This window comes from Lagopus muta, chromosome 1 (genome assembly GCF_023343835.1).
Source record: "Lagopus muta isolate bLagMut1 chromosome 1, bLagMut1 primary, whole genome shotgun sequence".
In the NCBI taxonomy this organism is placed as follows: Eukaryota; Metazoa; Chordata; class Aves; order Galliformes; family Phasianidae; genus Lagopus; species Lagopus muta.
In genome coordinates, this window is record NC_064433.1 from 122,688,687 (window position 1) to 122,708,222 (window position 19,536).

The 19,536-nt window shown below is 38.5% G+C and overlaps 1 protein-coding gene across 2 annotated transcripts in view; it reads right to left on the reverse strand.

Annotated features, from left to right (window-relative positions):
- Positions 1–283: 283 nt before the first annotated feature.
- The window catches only part of FRMPD4 (FERM and PDZ domain containing 4), a 295,539-nt gene continuing 276,286 nt past the window's right edge, over positions 284–19,536 (reverse strand). For both annotated transcript variants that reach the window (XM_048931233.1, XM_048931240.1), the window contains 10 exons: positions 18,922–19,053; positions 15,117–15,236; positions 14,309–14,445; positions 13,106–13,232; positions 10,705–10,794; positions 10,003–10,185; positions 6,633–6,771; positions 5,008–6,066; positions 3,420–4,691; positions 284–2,202 (listed from right to left, as the gene is read on the reverse strand). In XM_048931233.1, the coding sequence (XP_048787190.1) occupies positions 854–2,202; positions 3,420–4,691; positions 5,008–6,066; positions 6,633–6,771; positions 10,003–10,185; positions 10,705–10,794; positions 13,106–13,232; positions 14,309–14,445; positions 15,117–15,236; positions 18,922–19,053 (4,608 nt within the window). In that variant the 3' untranslated portion in view covers positions 284–853. The remainder of the gene's footprint in view (positions 2,203–3,419; positions 4,692–5,007; positions 6,067–6,632; positions 6,772–10,002; positions 10,186–10,704; positions 10,795–13,105; positions 13,233–14,308; positions 14,446–15,116; positions 15,237–18,921; positions 19,054–19,536) is intronic.

Consider the following 19,536-nt stretch of genomic DNA (forward strand, 5'->3'; position numbering starts at 1 on the left):
TAAACAGCACAGGAATTTCCTGACGGTTGTGTCTCTCATTTACCAGGGCAGATCTGCCCTATACATTCTCATCTGATCAGTATGGCATCAAATTCTCATTTCAGAGACCACCACTATTCTGGTTCCTATGTCCTCAGTCTGTCTTCCGCAGTTACGTTCACTGTCTGAAATGCAACACTGTAATGTTCAATACATCACATACCCTCTAAAGTTGGTATATTCAATACTTTTTTTTTTTAATATAGAATTTCTAGAAAAGAAGAATCAGGTAATTCAGGCAATATGAACAAAAGAGTCATTTATTATATATATATTCTCTAGTAACTTATAATAGTCTCTTGGATTTTAAATGTCTCTTTGCTATTTTCAATGCTTAAAAATTATAATTTTAAAACATTAAATATTGTGTTATGTACATTATGATTTCATTTTTCATTTCTAAACATGGAGCATTCTCCAAGTGAAAACTTGGATTAAGCAGAAAACAACTTCATTGACATAACAGACTTTAAAAGTTCACTTCATACAACCATAGGTTTGACTATATGAAAAATAGCCAAAAGTCAATTTGCTCCTCTACAGGATTTTTTCTGTTTGTTTTTCTAGTCATGGGGAGAGGGGATTTTTTGGCTTTTGTTTTTGTATAAACGGAAGGGCAGATCTGGTCAGCACTGTTGCCAGTGTTCAGTATTTTATCTTGTTTTTAATCACTTACCTATTTTATATAAAATAACAAAATATACAGAGAGAGCTGGATTTGTTACATTAGTTCATACACATAGAGTAAATAAAAGTTTTTTTTTTTTTTAATGTATGGCTTTGCAAAGGTAGATTATGAAGTGACTTTTGTATTTTATTTGTTTAAAAGCATTTTAAGAGAACGTGTTAGTGTGCTTACAATAGCGGCCATGGTAGTTGAATGTCGAGCCAAGAGTTTAATGCTAGGATCACTGGAGGTCTTGCCTGACACGGCTTCTGCAGCCTTCAGAAGACAAATGTAGTTTATTACAACCTCATCTATCTTAGCTATAATTTCCTGCTGCTGAGTTTCAGAGTTCATGACTTTAACTAAACGCATGCAGGCTTCTGTTAAGCAACAGAGTACTTGAAAGCTGGAAGTCATAGCTAAAAGCATTTCCTCAGGGCTTTTATCAGCCATGGCCATTTTCCTGCAGGCACTTCCCAACTGTCTAGATTCCATAGATAACAGTTGTTTATATTTAGAAAGTTTAAGGTCATATGTTTCAGGATGTAAATCTTCTCTCTTGCCCATGCTTGCTCGGACCAGTGAGAGTAACTCATTGGCATCCTTTTGTGCTGCAATAAATCCATCAGGCATTGCATACGTCTTCTCTTTCATCACATTTATTTGTGTGATTCGTGCATCAAAGGCCACATCATTGAGATTCACATCAATTTGGCCACCTTGGGTGTCAGCACTGCTCTTCTCGTGTTCATTAACTGCCTCTTCTTGCGGGAACTCAGCAGCTTTTGGGGTCTCCAAGTCTTTCTGTTCGTTTTCACTAGAAGACTGACTGGCTGGTTCTGCAAGCTCACACGGGATCTCCGGTTCGAAGAGACACGAGAGCTGATGGCTGTCTCCATCATCTTCATCATCATTATCATCATTTCCTCTGCTCAGGAAGCAGTAGCTGAAGGGACCACGACACCTCCAGGTGCTGGTGTCCAGCTTCCACAACGGCAACGCTCGACACTGCTTGGAGTGCTTCTGACTGGTGCCTGTGCCCAAACACCTCTTACTGTCCTTCCTATCAGTGCTGACATAAACACAGCTCTGGGAGAAACTTTTTGACAGCTTTTTGCCTGGAGAGAGTTCCAGCTTTCTCTCGGATCTGGATTCTTCTCTTTGGGTAATATCCAGGCTTTTCAAGCTGGCTGTGGCTGCCTTACTTTCAACCAGCATCTCAATGCCTGCAGATCCTCCAATGATGCTGCTGCTGCGTCTCAGCACTTTCCTGTTGTGCGGCATCCTGAGGCTTCCTCCTATCATGTCATATGGCCGTAAACTAACTGTTGCCCCATAAGCCTGATTCACTTTGGGAATGTCACAAGAGTCTTGATTTTGACTTGGCACCTTTGATTCTGATAGCATGGATGATAGCATGATGGAGTCAGCTAGAGGCTGTCTAGGAAAAGCTGCAGGCATGCCTCCTTGTCTTCCCTTTTCAGGCTCTGTGAAAGCTACACTAGGGGTAGTAGAAGAGCAGACAGAATAATTAAGCATCACCCTGATAATATTCAGATATGAAGATTTTAGATATCTTTAACAGTAGGGTAAATTGATTGCTGGTGTTTTCAGTGGTCTCAGTTTCTCAAAATATTTCACAAAAATAGGTATTTCTAGTTCCTCATGTCTTTTTTATTTCACTACAATGCCTTCTAAAATCTATCAAGAAATTTTAACTGAAGAATAGTTAACCGTTCATCCTATTACAGCACACAGTGAAAAAAGGGAATAGAAAATAATCTATAAAACTTCTTACATACTGCTCAGCATACGAACTGCTTGCTTTCTACTAAATAATTAAATGAATATTTTCAGTTTAAAGGCCTTTTTTAACTATGCCCAAGAGAGCATGGAAAAATGCATTCATGATAATTTTGGTTTGTTGTGTTAGAGTTTTTTTGGCAGAGAATTCACTTTTTTCATTCTTGTTTCTTCATTTTCAGATTTCCATGCATTCCCACACTACTGCTACATGTGGGCTGCAACTCAAGAATAGGGAAATGTTGGAAACCCAACAGAAAGCATTCCCAATGCTATCCCTGAAAAACTGCATTTTTAATAAAAACAATAAGTTCATTAAGATGTTTGAAATTGGAACCTCAAAATGTGGTAATGATTCAATATGTACATTATTCTTAAAAGAAACACCTACTACCAGATGCTGAAGTAAATACATACTTCATATTGACTATTTCTCGCCTTTACATTTAAAGCTTTTTACTCATACTGGCATGCTTCTGACAATCTGCTAAAATAGCAAAAAAGCATAATAACTGACACAGTTTTTTCTCTCCTACATTAACACACCTTGTGAAGTCATCTTATAGTCTAAAAAGTATCCTAGAACTCAAATGAATTTGGGTTTTGGAGAGACTTCCACAGAACACTTTCTCCCCTAGGCCTCTACATAACTATCTCATATAAAATGTAGGAGCCTTATTCTTAACTGTAATGAGAGATTTTAAAAAAAAATTAGTATTTGTAAGCAGGTTTTAAAAAGATCTCAACATGTATAAATAAGGCAAATACATACAGTAAAGTCTAATCTCACCACATGCTACAGATTGTCGATGTAGTTTCACGTAAACAGGATGCAAACATCACACCTAATCTTCAACCTTAACATGCAGCTTTAAGAACAAGCACAAGAAACGCTTTATTATTGCTGTACCTGTAGTTTCTTTTATCTTGGGGATCCGATGACATCCTTCCCTCAAAGTGCCGAACAGTGGCTCAGCATTAATTGCTGAATGCACGACAGGCACTGCCATCCTGTGACACACAGCTTCAGGCTGCTGATGCAGGTCCTTGTATGTTGTTCCATGGTTTGGATGAATGGCAGCTCTTTCATCTGCTGGAATATAGGCAATGCCCTTCATTGATGGGTCGGAGATAATGTGCTTAACGTCAGAGGAACAAAGGGGAGATTCAACGGGGGTAGCACACGTGCTACTGCCTGTGCTGCATCCTGCATCCACCGAAGAGCACTGAGAGCTTTGGAGCGAGAAATGGCCTTCGCTTTGCAGAGATGACATGCGCTTAGCCAAGTGATATTCACAAAGTCTAGCCACACTCTGCTCAGCTTCTGGAAGCTTTGAAGGATGGTCATCTGCAGATAAGTCGGTATCTTCTGCATCGTTTAGGTCTTTGGCTGAAGACACAGGAGTCATATCTGACAAAAAGTTTTCACCTTGGCTAAGCCCTGAGGTGTCATCCTGATCCACCTCAGGATCCACTTCATCCTTACAGTCAGTTTCTGTTTTACCACGGACAGGAACTCTTGGAAAAGTCTTCCCGTTCACTGTCTCTGGGCTTGGCTTATCTGCTGCCCCATCATCGGCACCATACCATCTTTGGCGAAAGGCAGTTCTCTCTACATTGAAAGTGCTTAGGCGTTGACTGTCTCTTGTTGAAATAGTTCCAAATTTAGCTTTTAGGTCTTCATCAGTCTCTGCTTTTTTAGTTCCCTGTTGCTTTTTCACAGTAGCGTTCCCATCGGAGGGTGTTTTTACTTCGCTCTCTGTCATCTTATTTTTCCTTTTACCAGTGCAAGAATATACCAAGGATCCCATGTGCAATTTGCTAAAATAATCAGTGACAGATTTTGTTTCCATGGTCTCTGGCTCCATTTCCATGTTATCTGAATGAAGAATCTGCTTTGAAGGCACAACTTTTGATTGTAGGTCTGCAGCCTGACGACCAGCCAAAGGCTGCGAGGATTTCATGCCTGGCCCCCCAGCCTGAATCTTAGCAATGGGGAATTCAGTCTGCTCTTCCACAAGAGGTTGGTAGCCTTCACTTGTGGTCAAAAACATGCGTGCAGTGTTTTCTGAGTGTTTCTGCGCTGCGGCTAATTCAGAACTTTCAGTCATTTCAGAGGAATTTGTTTCATTGCCAGAATCTGAAGATGACTCAGGGCTATATGCTCGCAAGATAGCTACACCTGCAAGCCACAAAAAATAAGAGTCAATTAATGACAGCAGCTGAAGCACCTGCACAAGTGACAAGCAAAGGCGTGCGTTAGAGACAAAAATATTCTTTGTAAAAATACTCTGACTTTATTGCACAGTTCCCAGGACAGGTAGCTTAATAACATTAACAGCAGTTCCATTACATAATATGGAATATGAAGTATGGAAAATGATGGCCAAAAAAAAAAAAAAAAAAGAAAAAAAGGAAAACCAAAAACCCTCACAAAATGAAGCACTGGATGAGATGGAATGATTTTCAATGAATAAATGTAACTATGGTGAAAGAACCTGAATTGTCATTCGTCTGCTGTTCCTCTGAAGCAGCCAAAGCTTCTAGTGCTTGAAGCGTAGAGACTACAGCATCATCTAGCCCCTTTTCACACTTCCCCTCTGTATTAGTAGGGACAGCATCGATAAGCGACACTGGAATGTCATCACTGCCTAGATTACTGGCTTGCTCCTTGTCATCTCTAGGCTGCGTTGCTTGATTCTGAGAGTCTTCCTCATCTGAACTGTCCCTGAAGCCAGGTGGAGGAGCAGCAATGGCCATGTTTAAGGTATGCAATAGGAAATCATCTTCATTATCATCACCTTCTGGAGGTGGAAGTGAAGTCAAATCAATAATGTCATCACTAGAACCAGAAAGGCTGAGAAGAGCAGGCCTATTGATTTCTCCTACCATAATGTCTTCTTCACAGCTTACTTCATCTTCATCTTCGGCATCATCTGTGTTTTCTGCATAACAAATATCATGCAGCAAAGGCTCTTCTATCCCTTCTGCAGCTCCAAATATTTTACCATCATTTATGGTTGCATAAACAGCATTTGTAGCAAACTGAATGCTTTCAGCATCTGGTGACAACTCCAGACCTTTAATGTCATTGGCATTATTAATATAAATGGCTCTTTGTTTTTCTAGTACTTCTGGACTTTCATCCAAAAGCCTTTCATAGCCAAGAGTCTGGGGATTGATACCATCCAAGTTGTGATCTCCAAATATAAAGGAAACTTTTGCTCCTCTGGGAGAATCCTGTGCTTTCTTGCTAGATTCCAAACCTGAGAGTGACAGTAGTGAAGGCTGATTAAAATTTCTACTTTCTTCTGCATCATTGGGGTCTTGCTTCGTCAGATGCTGATCAAATCCGCTTGAATTATACGTATTTTCTATGTACAGATGTCTGTGTTCTTTTTGACATAACAGACTTTCAGAAACATCTATAGTTTTCTGTTTAGGATCACCAAAAGACATTTGAGTCTCTTGATCTCCTTCAGCCAGGAAAGTGGTAGTTTTTGGTACACAGTTCCACTCAGAAGCAAGGAGATTATGCTTTCCTCTATTCTCAATTCCTGTCACATGGGAGAAAAAAAAAGACACACTGTGAAAACACAAAGCAAGTTTATGCAGTTTTCTAAACAATAACTTGTTAATGCTGAGCAATGAACATTCTGAACAGGACAGCCAGTCCACCAAACACTTCACAAAAGCATTCTGAAGCTCATTTTTGCTCTGAGATAAATAGCTGTTGATTTAATGACCTCGAGTTTAACTATTACTTTTGTACTTTAGAGCACAACTGAACCACAGCTAGGTACAAATGCTATTCCAGGAGCAGTAACACAAAATCAAATTCTGAACTGGTTTCCCCAACACTGTGTGCATTCTTATAAAGATATACCTATATAACACAATAACATTCAGAGGGAGCATGCATCTGTTTCACTACACTTACAAAAGAAATTCATGCTATCAAAGGCTGGGTATCAGAGCATCATAAAGCTGAACAGTACAATGTAGTGCCAAGTCTAAGGCAGCAATCCTCTCACTTGGCATTTGTATTTATCTGGAGTGCATCGGCTTAAACTGACTTCTGCCTACATCTGTGATCATCATTATCACACTGTGCTACAAATACCTGTTTCTCGGTTCCCTGCATTTTTCTTGTTGGCCATGTTGAATATGGAACGCCTTGAGTCAACCAGCAGTCTATAGTATCCAGCTGTTAGGCAAGCAAGGTTCATTGCATCTGATGACTCCATCAGTAGAGTAATAGGCTGAGAAGAATACAACCAAGTCTTGGTTAAGGCTGTTCCTTCTCAATCTGTTTACTTGCCAACTACACTACAGCACAGAATCAAAGGAAATTACACTGCAAACACCACACTGAAAAATATATGAGAACTTATTTTCCTTACTAATGTCAAGCAATACCAAATATTTTAAGGGAGGAACTTATAAAAATAGATAAATGCTCAAAAGGAGAGCGAAAAGAAGATAGAGCCAGGCTCTTTTTAGTAGTGCCCAGTGCCTGGAAAAGAGGTGACAGGCAGAAACTGGAACAGAAGAGGCTCCCTCTGAACAGCAGGCAGCACTTCGTGTGGATGACAGAGCACAGGTACAGGTTGCCCATAGGATGTGCAGTCTCCTCTTTGGATACCTCCAAGAGCCATCTGGCCATGGGCCTGGCACCCTGCTCTGGGTGTCCTGTTTGGGCAGGGGCTGGGCCTGATGGGACTCCCAGGACCTCTGTAACTCAGTGGTTTAGAAAAGACTGGAACTGGGATAAAGTAGAAGTCCAATTGGACATTTTAACAGTTGTCTTTCTGAATGATTACTTTAAGACTCTTGTTCCATCTTTCTCTTGTATAGATGTATTTTTTCTCACCTAAGCACTGTTTACTATTACTTTGAAAATGCAAGGAGCAAAAGCCTAGTACATCAGGGACTGGACTGTTGCAGTAGTATGGGAATCATTGTAGCTTGCCAGAAAGTCAGCTGTCCTAAGCCCATGTAAAGAAGTAAAATGGAAAAAATTCAAGTTGAAAAAATACGGCAGCGAGGCTAAAGCTATTGATATGCAGCTTCAGTAGTGAGCATTAAAATGAGATCTTAAAAACTTTCAATATTTATGGCCTTGTGGCATTACTAAAAAGACATGTGATGAAAAAATAAGCAGACAAACAGAGACAGAGGAGAGAGACCTTTAGAAGGGAGGTCAGCACAGAAAATAAACTCAAAGCATTCAAAGAAAACAGTCAGATTTAACAGAAAAAATGCCATGGTTCTGAAAAACTGCATCTGACAGGCTAGAGAGCATTAAACATACACAATTTGAGTGAAGCATACTCTCTTTTATTTGTTTTCCTTTTGCCACAGTAAAGAAAATAAACTTTTGTTCATGTTTCTGCAGACTTTAACACCCAAAGCTGCCAAAAAGCTCAAATTCATTCTGAGGTGGCTACCCCTTGAACTCACGGAAGAAATAAAAGTTTTGAAGTTTACCATGACACATAGGTAGAAGTTACACTGTAGACAAACCATTACAGCAGTCACACAGCTTGCAGTAACCTACAGCTATGTGGACTTTTGCAACCTGAAGGCAATTGATTGCGATAGAGCTAATGGCCAAAACATAATTTATGTTCACAGCTTACCACCAGAGTCTAAACTGCTACATGAACAGTTTTTTCAGCAACATGGAAAAACCAATGCGTTTTGCTTTCTTCAAAGTATTCCATGATACAGTATGAGGTTCTATTCAACACATTTCTTTCAAAAGAATTCAAAAAACAGCCATGAAATTAATTGCAAATTATCAAACCTACAACAGGCTACTTAGTATTTTTTTCTTTTGGGTGACTACTTGAAATGCTATCAGTACTGATCTCCATTTTTCTGCAACTATTGACAGAAATAATAACAAACATGCAAATGACATTTATTGGCATACTGAAATCTGGATATATGAACCTGATACCTTAGCGTATGCCAAGGTATGAAAACATCAGTTGAGAGTAATTACCTGTGTGTGCCCATGTTTACTCCATAAGAAACTCTTACATTCCGTACTTTTTTTTTTTTTTTGGTCAAATTCAATCCAGGGTTTCCTAACTTTGTAATTTTGATGTCAGACTAATCCCTCTGGGTTTAAGACTGAATCATTGAAAGGCATGGAGAGGGGGATTTAGATGGGAATATCCATGGTTTGCAATTAGATAGTAACACTATTATAATATTAAAAAAAAAATATATATATATATATATATCACATTAATATAAAATTCCATGGCATATAGTGCCACATTTTATATGCAAGAATATGAGAATAATTTAATTTCTGCATTACTTTCTCCATCAGGAAGAAGGGATAATGGCTTTCACTCAAAAGGTCTGTGGGCTGTGGGTTTAGCACACTATTACAAGCAAAGAAGCCTGATATGCTCAAATTGCTAAATACAGTGAAAGAGATGCTGTGTTCCCCAGCCTATAGATTTCCATGAAGTTGCTGTCAAAGGGTATCTATTAATTTACAGTAGTGTTTTTTCATTTACTTAAATACAGGGGAACACTTTCAGGTCAGTAAGCCTAAAGCATTCAAAGCAAAAGCTTAGTAAAATATCTCTTGTGTATGTTTTTTTTTTAAATGTAAATCTCCATAAGTAAAAAGGCTTACACAGGACTATTTAGTCCTATTTATTTTAATAGGCTCTATTTATTTTAATAGTATATTCAAGTTTCAAGTATAATGAGAACTCTTCCTTTAATCTCTTCTCATTGTGGTTAATGCTCTACAAGGTCTGTGAAGCCTTTCACTTCACAATCTAACAGGAAACATACAAAGAAGATCATACATACAACATACAAAACTCCAGTCACTGCCACTAAATACCACAAATGTAAAGTGTGGGATTACAGAGAAATTTAATGACTATAGGTAGAAGAATAGCATCAAATAATGCATTATTAATGGCAAAGAACTTAATTAGAATTATACGGACTAACAGGAAATAAACTGTCCTTTTACAGGTTATTTCACTGGTAACCACTATGTGGTAATGCACAGTGTCCTTAGTAAATAAAACACTGGGTTACATGGGATGATGGTCTCATACAGCTGGCAATCCTCTAATAGTAATTACATTATTATGACTAAAGAGGCTTCTAGAAGCGCAAAGAACTTCAGAAGAAAGTCAATCTCATCATCACCTCTTCTCACCATGGAAATCAAGGAATGCAACAACAAAGCAAATTGCCCAGGGCCAGCCAAGAGGAAAATCAGAAACAGAATGTAAGAGCAAAGCTCTCCTGTACACTGTGGACCTCTCAAATTCCTAGAGTGCTCTCCATGCACTCTCACCACAAAAAGATCTAAAAACACAATTTCAGGGTATCGCTCATGAAAACATTTGGAACAGTTAGTACAGTTTAATCAAATATTCAAAGAAAAACAACAGAAGTTTTATTTAAAGACATTATATCATCAGAAATCAACAAAAAATACTTACTTTTACATCTAAGACATGCAGCTCAACTCTAACACTGCTTTCGTCTTCTGTAAACATTTCAATCCTGTTCACGTGACTGAAGTCTGCCAGAAGAGCCACCAGGTTTGTTTTGGTGTTTATCACATGACTGATGCCATACCGTGGCCCTACTAACAAAGTCACTTCTGAACGCTTTTCTCCCTGCTTTAGCATAAAAAGGAAAAAATAAAATAAAATAAAACCATGACAGGCACTGCACAGCCACTGCCTTCTTTCATTTTCATGAAGCTTCCTTTGCATGATTAAAGATCATCGTATTTTTCTAAGATAAAACATACAAGAGTATACAATGCTGGTAATTAATTACAAAAATCAAAAGGAATTTGCTCCTGGATATTGACTGTACTGTAGTTTTTAGATGGATAGGTTTTTCAATGGATGGATGGATGGATGGAAGGATGGATGGGATTTCCTGCCATTAATCAAAAGTTTCCGTTATCAACTGTTTTCCAGAGTAATAGTTTAAGTATTCTTCAGTTAACTGGATGGCATTATTGGCCAAGCCGTATTTCCAAGCCCTCAGTGAAAATTCAAATTTAACAACTGCTTTTTAAAATGTACATATAGAACATCTAAAGAAAATTTTGTGGTCTAGTTTTTGCAAAGCGAAGGAAAAAAAAAACATCAGGAGAAGAAAAAAAAATATTGCAAGAGAAATATTACCACTAGTGTTGCCTTGAAAACACGCCCTCCATATAACCGGAGATCACTGAGGAACTTCAGATAATGCACCTTGGCTTGCAGAGCAGACAGCTGAGGAAAGAGAAACAGGAGTAAGATGGAGTAGTGGAAAAGTTACCCAGTTTACAAAAATCAAAATGTATTAATGTATTCTAAGGAACTGAAATAAGAGCTCTTCAGAGTCTGAAACCAAACCATTAGATGCTTGAGAATCTGATGAGGAAACAGTTTCTTTCTCGAAATTCAAACCGTGGTTGTTTAGTTTAAATGCATTGAGGACTTGGCTATGGGCTACATCAGGGCACTGCAAGAACATCATCACTGCTCCAATGAAGGGAAAACATTAAACTACTCAGATTAAACATCTGTTCATCGAGGGATTTCAAGGCCAGTCAACAGCTTTCAATTCATAATCACCACCAGTTCTTAAACATTTATGTACCAATACAAAGAAAAGAGATGAAAGAATTTTATTTTGTCAGCTATGTGTATTACATCTTGTTAGATACTTGCAGCATATGGCACATTATTCCACCTCATTACTGCAATATCCATTTTTTAAAATAAAATTATTCCACTATACTTAGTAGGGAATAAATCTGCAAGCCAAATACAGAATATCAATACATACAATCCTATTATGCAGTACATACCATAATTTACCTCCTTTTTCTCCTTTTAGCTTAAACTACCTACTTAAAAAGAACAAGCTGGAACATATTTTATGAGACTGAATGGAACCAAGAAATAGTTCATTTCACCCAAACAATCTGGAGCCAGAACTTACATATCCCTCATGTAAATCTTTACATGTGGACTTTATCGAGCTCATCTCACTTTCTATTCTCTCACCAGCCACTGGATTTCTACTTCAAAAGCTTATTGGATCTCAAACAGCATTTTAACAGTCCCTAAACTAAGGTTTTTGTATACTCCAAGGAGGAAGAGAATCTGAAGCAGAGAGCCAAGGGGTAATGTGTTCCCCTTCCCTTCAGTAAGTGCTCAGTTGGATGGAGAAATACACAAGGCTTGTAAAAAAAGGGAGAATCCTAAGAGTTACAAGCTGCCCCTCATGCAAAAGGAAACAAGACTCCTGAGGTTTGTCCTAGCCTAGTACCTACAGGTGAGATAGAAGGTGATGACGAGCTCAGATCTTTGTTTCTGAAACTGCATGCTAAAAAAAAACTGGGTAAGCACACAATGTATTTCCAAAGAGCATATAAAAAAAGAATAAAGCAAAAATAACAAAGCCTGCAGAAAGCATTATTGCAACTTCTTTTCTAATGAAGAATCAGCACTGAATGCCACTGCCATCATCTGTGATTCCAGCAGCAGTGATGGCTCTCAAAATAAAACCATGCACTATTATGATAAATGAAAAGTAATCGGCATTATTCAGCTTTAACTTCAGCTGTACTAGAGACATACAGTGCTCCATTCAAAAAGATGACTTTTCTCCCTGGGCATTACAGGTCAAACACAAAGATCTCCAAGCAGGGTTTCTGCTGATCACAATGAACCCTAGCTCAAGCAGCTGAAGTCTGGGGCTTTTCCTGTTCAGAAACAAATCTCATGGAGCAGGACACAGCTCATTTTGTGTCTCAGTTAGTCACTCTTAGGTTCTGTTTATTGTCAATGGAGAGAAATAGGCATTTCTAAGACAAGTAATCTGACCTATTTCAAGTGCCTAATGTAGGATGGGATGAGTTGCTCCCTAAAGTGCCTATTTCTCTCTGTCGACTACAAAGAGAACTAGTTGACTTACACAATGAAACCTCTTTATGGTGTCTAAAACCAGACACAGAGCTATGCCTGCAACAATGATGAGTGCATTTCTCAGAGACAATGTCTTCCACACTTCGTTCCAGCTGAAATGAAAGCTTAGTGCTAAGAAAAGCATTTTACAATAGCAAGGATGGTCAGTTCTATAAGGAACATCATCTATACTGCTAGGCCTTGGACATTAAACATATCTACAGCATAATGGAAAATGACCCTAAAAAAATCATTTACACTGGCCCATAGGTTAATGCGTTTCAGATCAGAGCAGCAGAGAGAGAACAATAACATTCTAACAAGTCTGCCATTAATAGGAAGCCCTACATGAATTAAATAAATATATATATCTTTATCATACCTGAAGTGTTAATAATCAGTTTTCTGGCATTCTCCAGGTAAGAAGATAGTTTAGTTGGGGTATAATTAATTATTTTTAATTGCTCTTAGCTGTGCTGTACTGAGCACTGTAAGTTAAATTGTCTATATTCTCTGAAAATATAATGGCTAGGTGTTTCTCTAAAGGATTAATTCTATACGTTTCCCATGCATGCCACCCCTTCTGTTCTTTAAAAACATATTTTCCATTAAGATGCAAATGCAATACCTTTTTACCCGGAGGAACTAGGTTTTGATTTGCTTTGACAAGGTGTGAAAGTGCTTTCTTTATGTTCTTTTCTTTCATGCTTTGCAGCACAGCAGATGGAAGAAAAGTCTCTAATCCCCATTCTTTTCTGCAATAAAAGGCATATATTTAATTTCACATTCTTGTGATGATTATTTATCTAAAGACTGGAGACTGTGATGACAAGTGAATGAACCCCTGTAAACAGGAGAGTTTAGTCAGAGTTTTGCAATAACTCATTATTTTCTATATTCAAACTATATGTTACTTATGAAGATGCTATAAAATGTATTTTATCTCTTTTATATCACTTCTCTCTCTTCCAACATACCAATTGTATGTTTAAAATCTAGACTTTGTTAAATCCCAACTAATTACATAGGCAAGCACCATTATGGAATTGTTGTATGAAAAGTTGTAGAAAAAGTTGTAGAAAAGTTGTAGGAGACTTAACAACAGTGTCATATTTAATTTTATTTTCTACGGTTTTAGAACATGCAAATCAGCCAATCATTGTTTTTATCACTTTGCCAACTTGACAGCCTGCTCTCCTTCTTTTGCCCAGATTGCTTTTCTATTTGATGCACACCTTTTGACAGAAGGCTGACTCTTCACTTACAAGTAGTTTTTGCTGATTCGTTAATAGGATATAATATAACAACAGAATAAAAGTTGTTGCTCGTTTTGATCCTAGGAGATATACACAAATCTGCATTTTGGATTTTCTTCTTTCCTTGTAGCTCAATACACATAACGCCTAACCTCACCTACAAAGTCATGAAGATAACATAAAACAAATGCTCACTGGATTCTTCTGTATCTAAGAAATCTTTCAAATGGAACCTAAGGCCCTACAGTCTTATGAACCAAGAAATCAACTGAATCTATCAGAATAATCTACTAAAACCTTTGGATTCAGGCTACATAAACTTAAATCTGACCACTTAAAGTGTGTGAATTAATCTTATTTACATTTATAGCCTATCACACATGCCTACATGTATGACTAAATGGTAGAAGTACTGTCCGTACTTACAGCTCTTAACACACCAGAATAAATTTCAGTAACAAATAATGAACTTAAAATAGGTGCACTGCCATTGGAATATTAAAGAACCAAACAAAGAACCTATGAACTTCTCCAAATGTTTCACTTTTAAAGATCACACTGTATCCTCAACTTACTCTATATATTTGAGGGAGATTTTCTGAGTTTGCTTGGTGGTCACAGTTGCAATATACATTTGTAGTGCAGCCAACCTCAGGGCAATGTCGTATTTCAGTTCTGGTCCAAATCTTTCCTGAACGACATCATTACAGCTCTGCCAAGAAACCAGTAGAGGGAGCATCAAGTTCAAAAATGTTGCAATAAAATTATAATCCATTTTCTTAAAATAAACACTGTGTGAAGAGAAACCCTGAACTCAGAAACCAGACCATGCTGAAAGTAGAACTGCTGCTCTCAGAGATGTCAGATGCTCACCTGTATAAAGGTACTTCTGTGGAATGTGAATTCATCCTTCCTCTGAGGAACTGAGTAATCTTCTTTCGTGAGTGCTGGGAGGGTGCTAGGCTATCTGGGCTCAGGACAGTAGAACTCTGTCTGGTGAAATGCCCAGGAGAAGGACCACATTGCTCATACATCAGTTTTCTCATCCATTTTACTGGAAGTCTCTTTTCAGACACTATTTCTGTCTGATATTATAATACCAGAAGTAAGTATAAGCAATTATTTTGGCTTCACTCTTTTCAAAAGCTAAACATATTTTGGAAAGACATCAAAGCTTCACTATTTGGCAGGACTTAGGAAGGAAGGGAACTTTGCAGATGATAAAGATTTGTACATTCCCCAAGAGCATCGGCTTTATGCAGCAAAAATATAACCCAGGGCTTACCGCAGCCACAGTTTTGTATATGAAGATATATATATGTATATACTGAGTACAGTCACCTTTTAATTCTTTTTGTTAACAATGCCCATGCCTTCTCTTACCTGTACATAAAGATATTCAAAAGCAACTGGATCTCTTCTTAAAAGATCAATGGGATCCTTTGGGACAAAGCTAATCCTGAAAAGACATCTCATCTTATGCGAGCTTGGCCTCTGAGTCACCTAGGATAGCAGAATAATCATAACATTGTGTCATTTCTTGATGTGCGATGGTCTGTAGTCATGGGCACTGACTCTCCTTCAAGAGAAACACGATAACAAGAAAAATAATTCTGCCCAACAGCAAGCTTTATTATGGGCTCCTTATTAAGTATTGCACATCAGAATATCATATATATAATATATATATAATCTCATGGAAAAATTAGATTTGCATAGGCATGACTGTCTAAAGTAACTCATTCTCAAAGCAGTGGAATTCTTCAAAGTCCAAGTGAAAAGAGTGGAAAAAACAGTGGTAATGGTAACCATCCCAAGTAAAATACAAAGCGAGGTGAACTTCAGCAGGATCAAAACACTTGTGAACTAGAAGGGTGATAAGGCTTTTGGGGAGAGGTCACATCTTACTTCTCAGACCAATTGGCAATAATGGCAGGCAAAGTACAGCCTGGTAGCTATTACTCTCATATTCTCTTGATTGAATCAGAATGGCTTGGGTTGGAAAGGACCTCTTCCCAGTCTGTATTCACACCTGGGATTGCCTCAAACCAAGTGCCTCAAACCTTATTATATTCTCATGTGACCAGTTTTCAAAAGTGTCCAGATCCCTCTGGATGGTGTTTCTCCCTTCTGTTTTGTCAACTGCACTCAGCTTGTTGAGGATACGCTCAATCTCGCTACCTATGTCACTGATACAGATATTGAAGAGCACCGGTCCCAAGATGGACTCCCATGGAACACCACTTGTGATCAGCAACCCCCTGGACACAGAACCATTGACAACAGCTCTCTGGCTACAGCCATCCATCTAATTCTTTATTCACTTTATAGTCTACCTTTCAAATCCATCTGTCACCAATTTCGAGATAAGGTGTGGGACCACATCAAAAGCCTTGTACAAGTCCATGTAGATGACATCAGCTGCTCTTCCCTTGTCCACTGATGCTGTCATTCCAGCATAGAAGTCCACCAGATTGGTGAGATACTACCTGCCCTTGGTGAAGCCATGCTGGCTGTCAACTCCTCAACTTGTATGTGCCTTAACATGTCTTCCTAGGCACAGACATCAGGCCTGCAGTTCCCCAGGTCTTCCTTTCTCCCTTTCTTGAAAATGAGAGCGATACTTCCCTTTTTCTAGTCACCAGGGACTTTGCATGACAGCCACAATTTTTCAAGTATGGTTGTGTCCTGGCAACCATATACACCTGTTCCTTCAGAACCCTGGGATGCATGTCATCTGACTCCATAGACTTGTACATATTCAGCCTCTTGAGATGGTTTTGGACTGTTCCTATACTGATAGGGATAGGGATTTTGCTCCCCTGAACCCCACTTAGAAGCTCAGGGATATGAGAGGTGTGAGAAGCCTGACTGACCATGAAGATGGATGTAAAGAACTTGTTAAGTACCTCAGTCTTCTTCATGTCTGAGGAGGCTCTCTCCCTTTTCATTTATCAGAGTGGGTACAGTCTCCTTTGCCCATCTCTTCTGCCCAATGCATCTGAAGAATTCTTGCTGTCTTTCACAACCCTCACCAAGTTCAGTATGATCTTCACCTTGGCTTTCCTGATCCCATCCCTGCACATCAGGTCAACACCCCTATATTCTTCCTAGGTCATCCATCTCCTTTTTCACTGCTTATACTTTTCGTTTTTTCTCTTCAACCTGACCAGAAGGTTCTCGCTCAAACAGGCTGATTCTCTACCTCATTTGCCTGACTTCTCATTCTGGGGGATGGAGAGCTCCTGTGCTTTCAGAAAGACATCCTTAAAGTGCTGCCAGCTCTGCTTTTTTTCCTTTGCCCATAAGGTGAGTTTCCCTGGGGATCTCATCCAACAATTTCTTAAACTGCCTGAAGTTTGCTCTCCTGCAGTTCAGGATCCTGGCTTTACTCTTTGTCAGGCCTGTGTTCCTCAATATCACGAATTCAACCAGGACATGGTTGCTGCAGCCTATGCTGCCTCCAATCTTAATTTATTTAATGACCTCTTCTGTGCTGTTTTCCCAGCAGATATGTGTCTGGTTGAAATTTCCCATCAGAATGAGAGCCTGCGAGAACAACTGTTTTAATCCAATACAAAATTTGCAAGAAACTGTGTCTTTTCAGTCTTCCTGAGTTGTTCTGGATTAAGACACCCACCCTAGAATTCTAAAACAGATGTCTCCTATTACTTAATAAGGTCAAAAAGACTTTTTTTTGTTGGTCAGCACAATTGTTGCTAAGAATATGATACAGTAATCTGGACATATTCACTGGGCACCATCAAAGAGCTAATAAATAATTGCATGAAAGAGTAACAGTCCAATAAAACTATTGTGAGCCATGGTCAGCAGCAGTGCTATAATAGCAAATTAGAGTATTGCTGACTTTACAGGAACTTCAAAGAAGAAATTAATGTAGTTTATGTAGTTTATTTAATTACACTAATGTAGTTTGAAAGTTAGGGTATTTTACTATCAGCATCTTTAATTGGTAAGACTATACTTTTAAAATCCTCCAGTGGACAGTCTGTATTGCACTAACAATGTTCAGAATGTATGTTTATTGCTCATTGTCTCTGACCTCATTCCCAAGTATCCAGACACAGCCTGTATGTATAAATAAAAGCTCAGGACAGGATTTTCAAAAGCTCTCTGTGTTGGTTTATTCTGATCCCTCTGATTTCAATGGGAATTTTACCAGTTACTTCAAAGAGAGACAACTAGGCCATGAGAGCCAGCACTGAGTACTCCTGGACATTGTGCATTCATTGAGTAGCTCGTACCACAGAAAAAGAATGCTAACATGTCAAAGCTAAATGCTTTTAAGTTAGGAAACACTAGAAAGATCATGAGTGGCTGAGCTGACTTCCTCCATACCACTGCACAGAGCGTAGTTACATGATCAAGAGAATTCTGACATTTAAACTAAAATACTGTTCTCCTTCTCTTTTAAAAAATCCATTTACATTTTTTTGAAAATTCAGGTGAAAAAGTTAAAAATACAAGCATTCTCCTGACACACAGAAATGGCATGGAGAAATTCAGGCTAAACAGCCTGGCCAAAAGGAATAGCCACTGAAATCAGGGCTGTCTGCTGGGAATCATGAAACAACTTTACGTCTACCCAGAACTGGCCTGTCAGCAGCCTGATTTGCCTCCCTGATTTAAAAAGAAAAGTCACAACAGCATTTTCTGAGTCACAGAAATGACATAGTGTATCACTGCATAACCAAGACAAAAAGCTTCATCAGAAGGAGTATCGTTTCCTATTATCCAGATACAGATCTGCATAATCAGACAGGAATCAAAGATCAAAATATGCTTTTAAAGGAATTTTGGCAGACTGGGGTTCTCAGAACTATTACAATGGATTTGCCAGCTACTGAGAATGTTCATTAGCTGTGACACATATGATACGAAGAATGGCCTCGATAAATATTTTCCTTAAGTTTGATCTTTTATGAACTTGTTAGTACATTTTAATGGCCCAGTGAAGCAATGACATGAGATGCCTGTGTAACAGAAAAATAGTTATTCCATGACAACTTGATCCTTATAACCATATGTAAATACTGCCACTGGTTGACAGACTATAACAAACTAAAAATCTTGCAGTTAACTCACTTGAATAGTTAAAAGTTATTAAATATTTAAATGTACTCATTAACAAGCGTCTTTAATATTTTTCACATATAATCCCACAAACCTGAGTTAGAGTCTCCTGTTCATGTAGCAAAAGAAGTTTTGTTCCAGATCCTTCCACTCTTTGCTCCAGCATCAGTGAAAAGTGTTCAATACACTTGATGGAAAGCTTTTCTTGCAGTGTTAAGATGACATCCTAATTCACAAAAGATTTATAAAATATGCTTTAGTTTATGAAAAGCTTTGGTCCAAGTTCTTCACACGCTCAGCATGTATACAGCTTAGGGTGGAAGCCCAGCAATTACCAGAGAGAATGGTTGTATTTCATGCATGTTCTCCATGAGACGTAAGACAACACCCACATTCACCATGCGTAAAACTAATGCCTTTATATTCAAACATCTGTAGTATCAGATATGTATGCAAAAAAAATACATACTTGCAGTGAAATTACAGCTTTCTGTGCAGCTTAATATGCAGGTCATAACTGTGTGGCCCTTAAATCATATCTCTTGGTCTCTCTGTACATAGAACCTCTCCATAAGAAAATGAAAGAGGGTCTTGTCACTCAGCTCTTATCACAGAATGACAGAATGATTTGGGTTGGGAGGGACATCAAAGCCCACGCCACCCCAACCCCTGCCATGGGCAGGGCTGCTCCCCACCAGCTCAGCTGCCC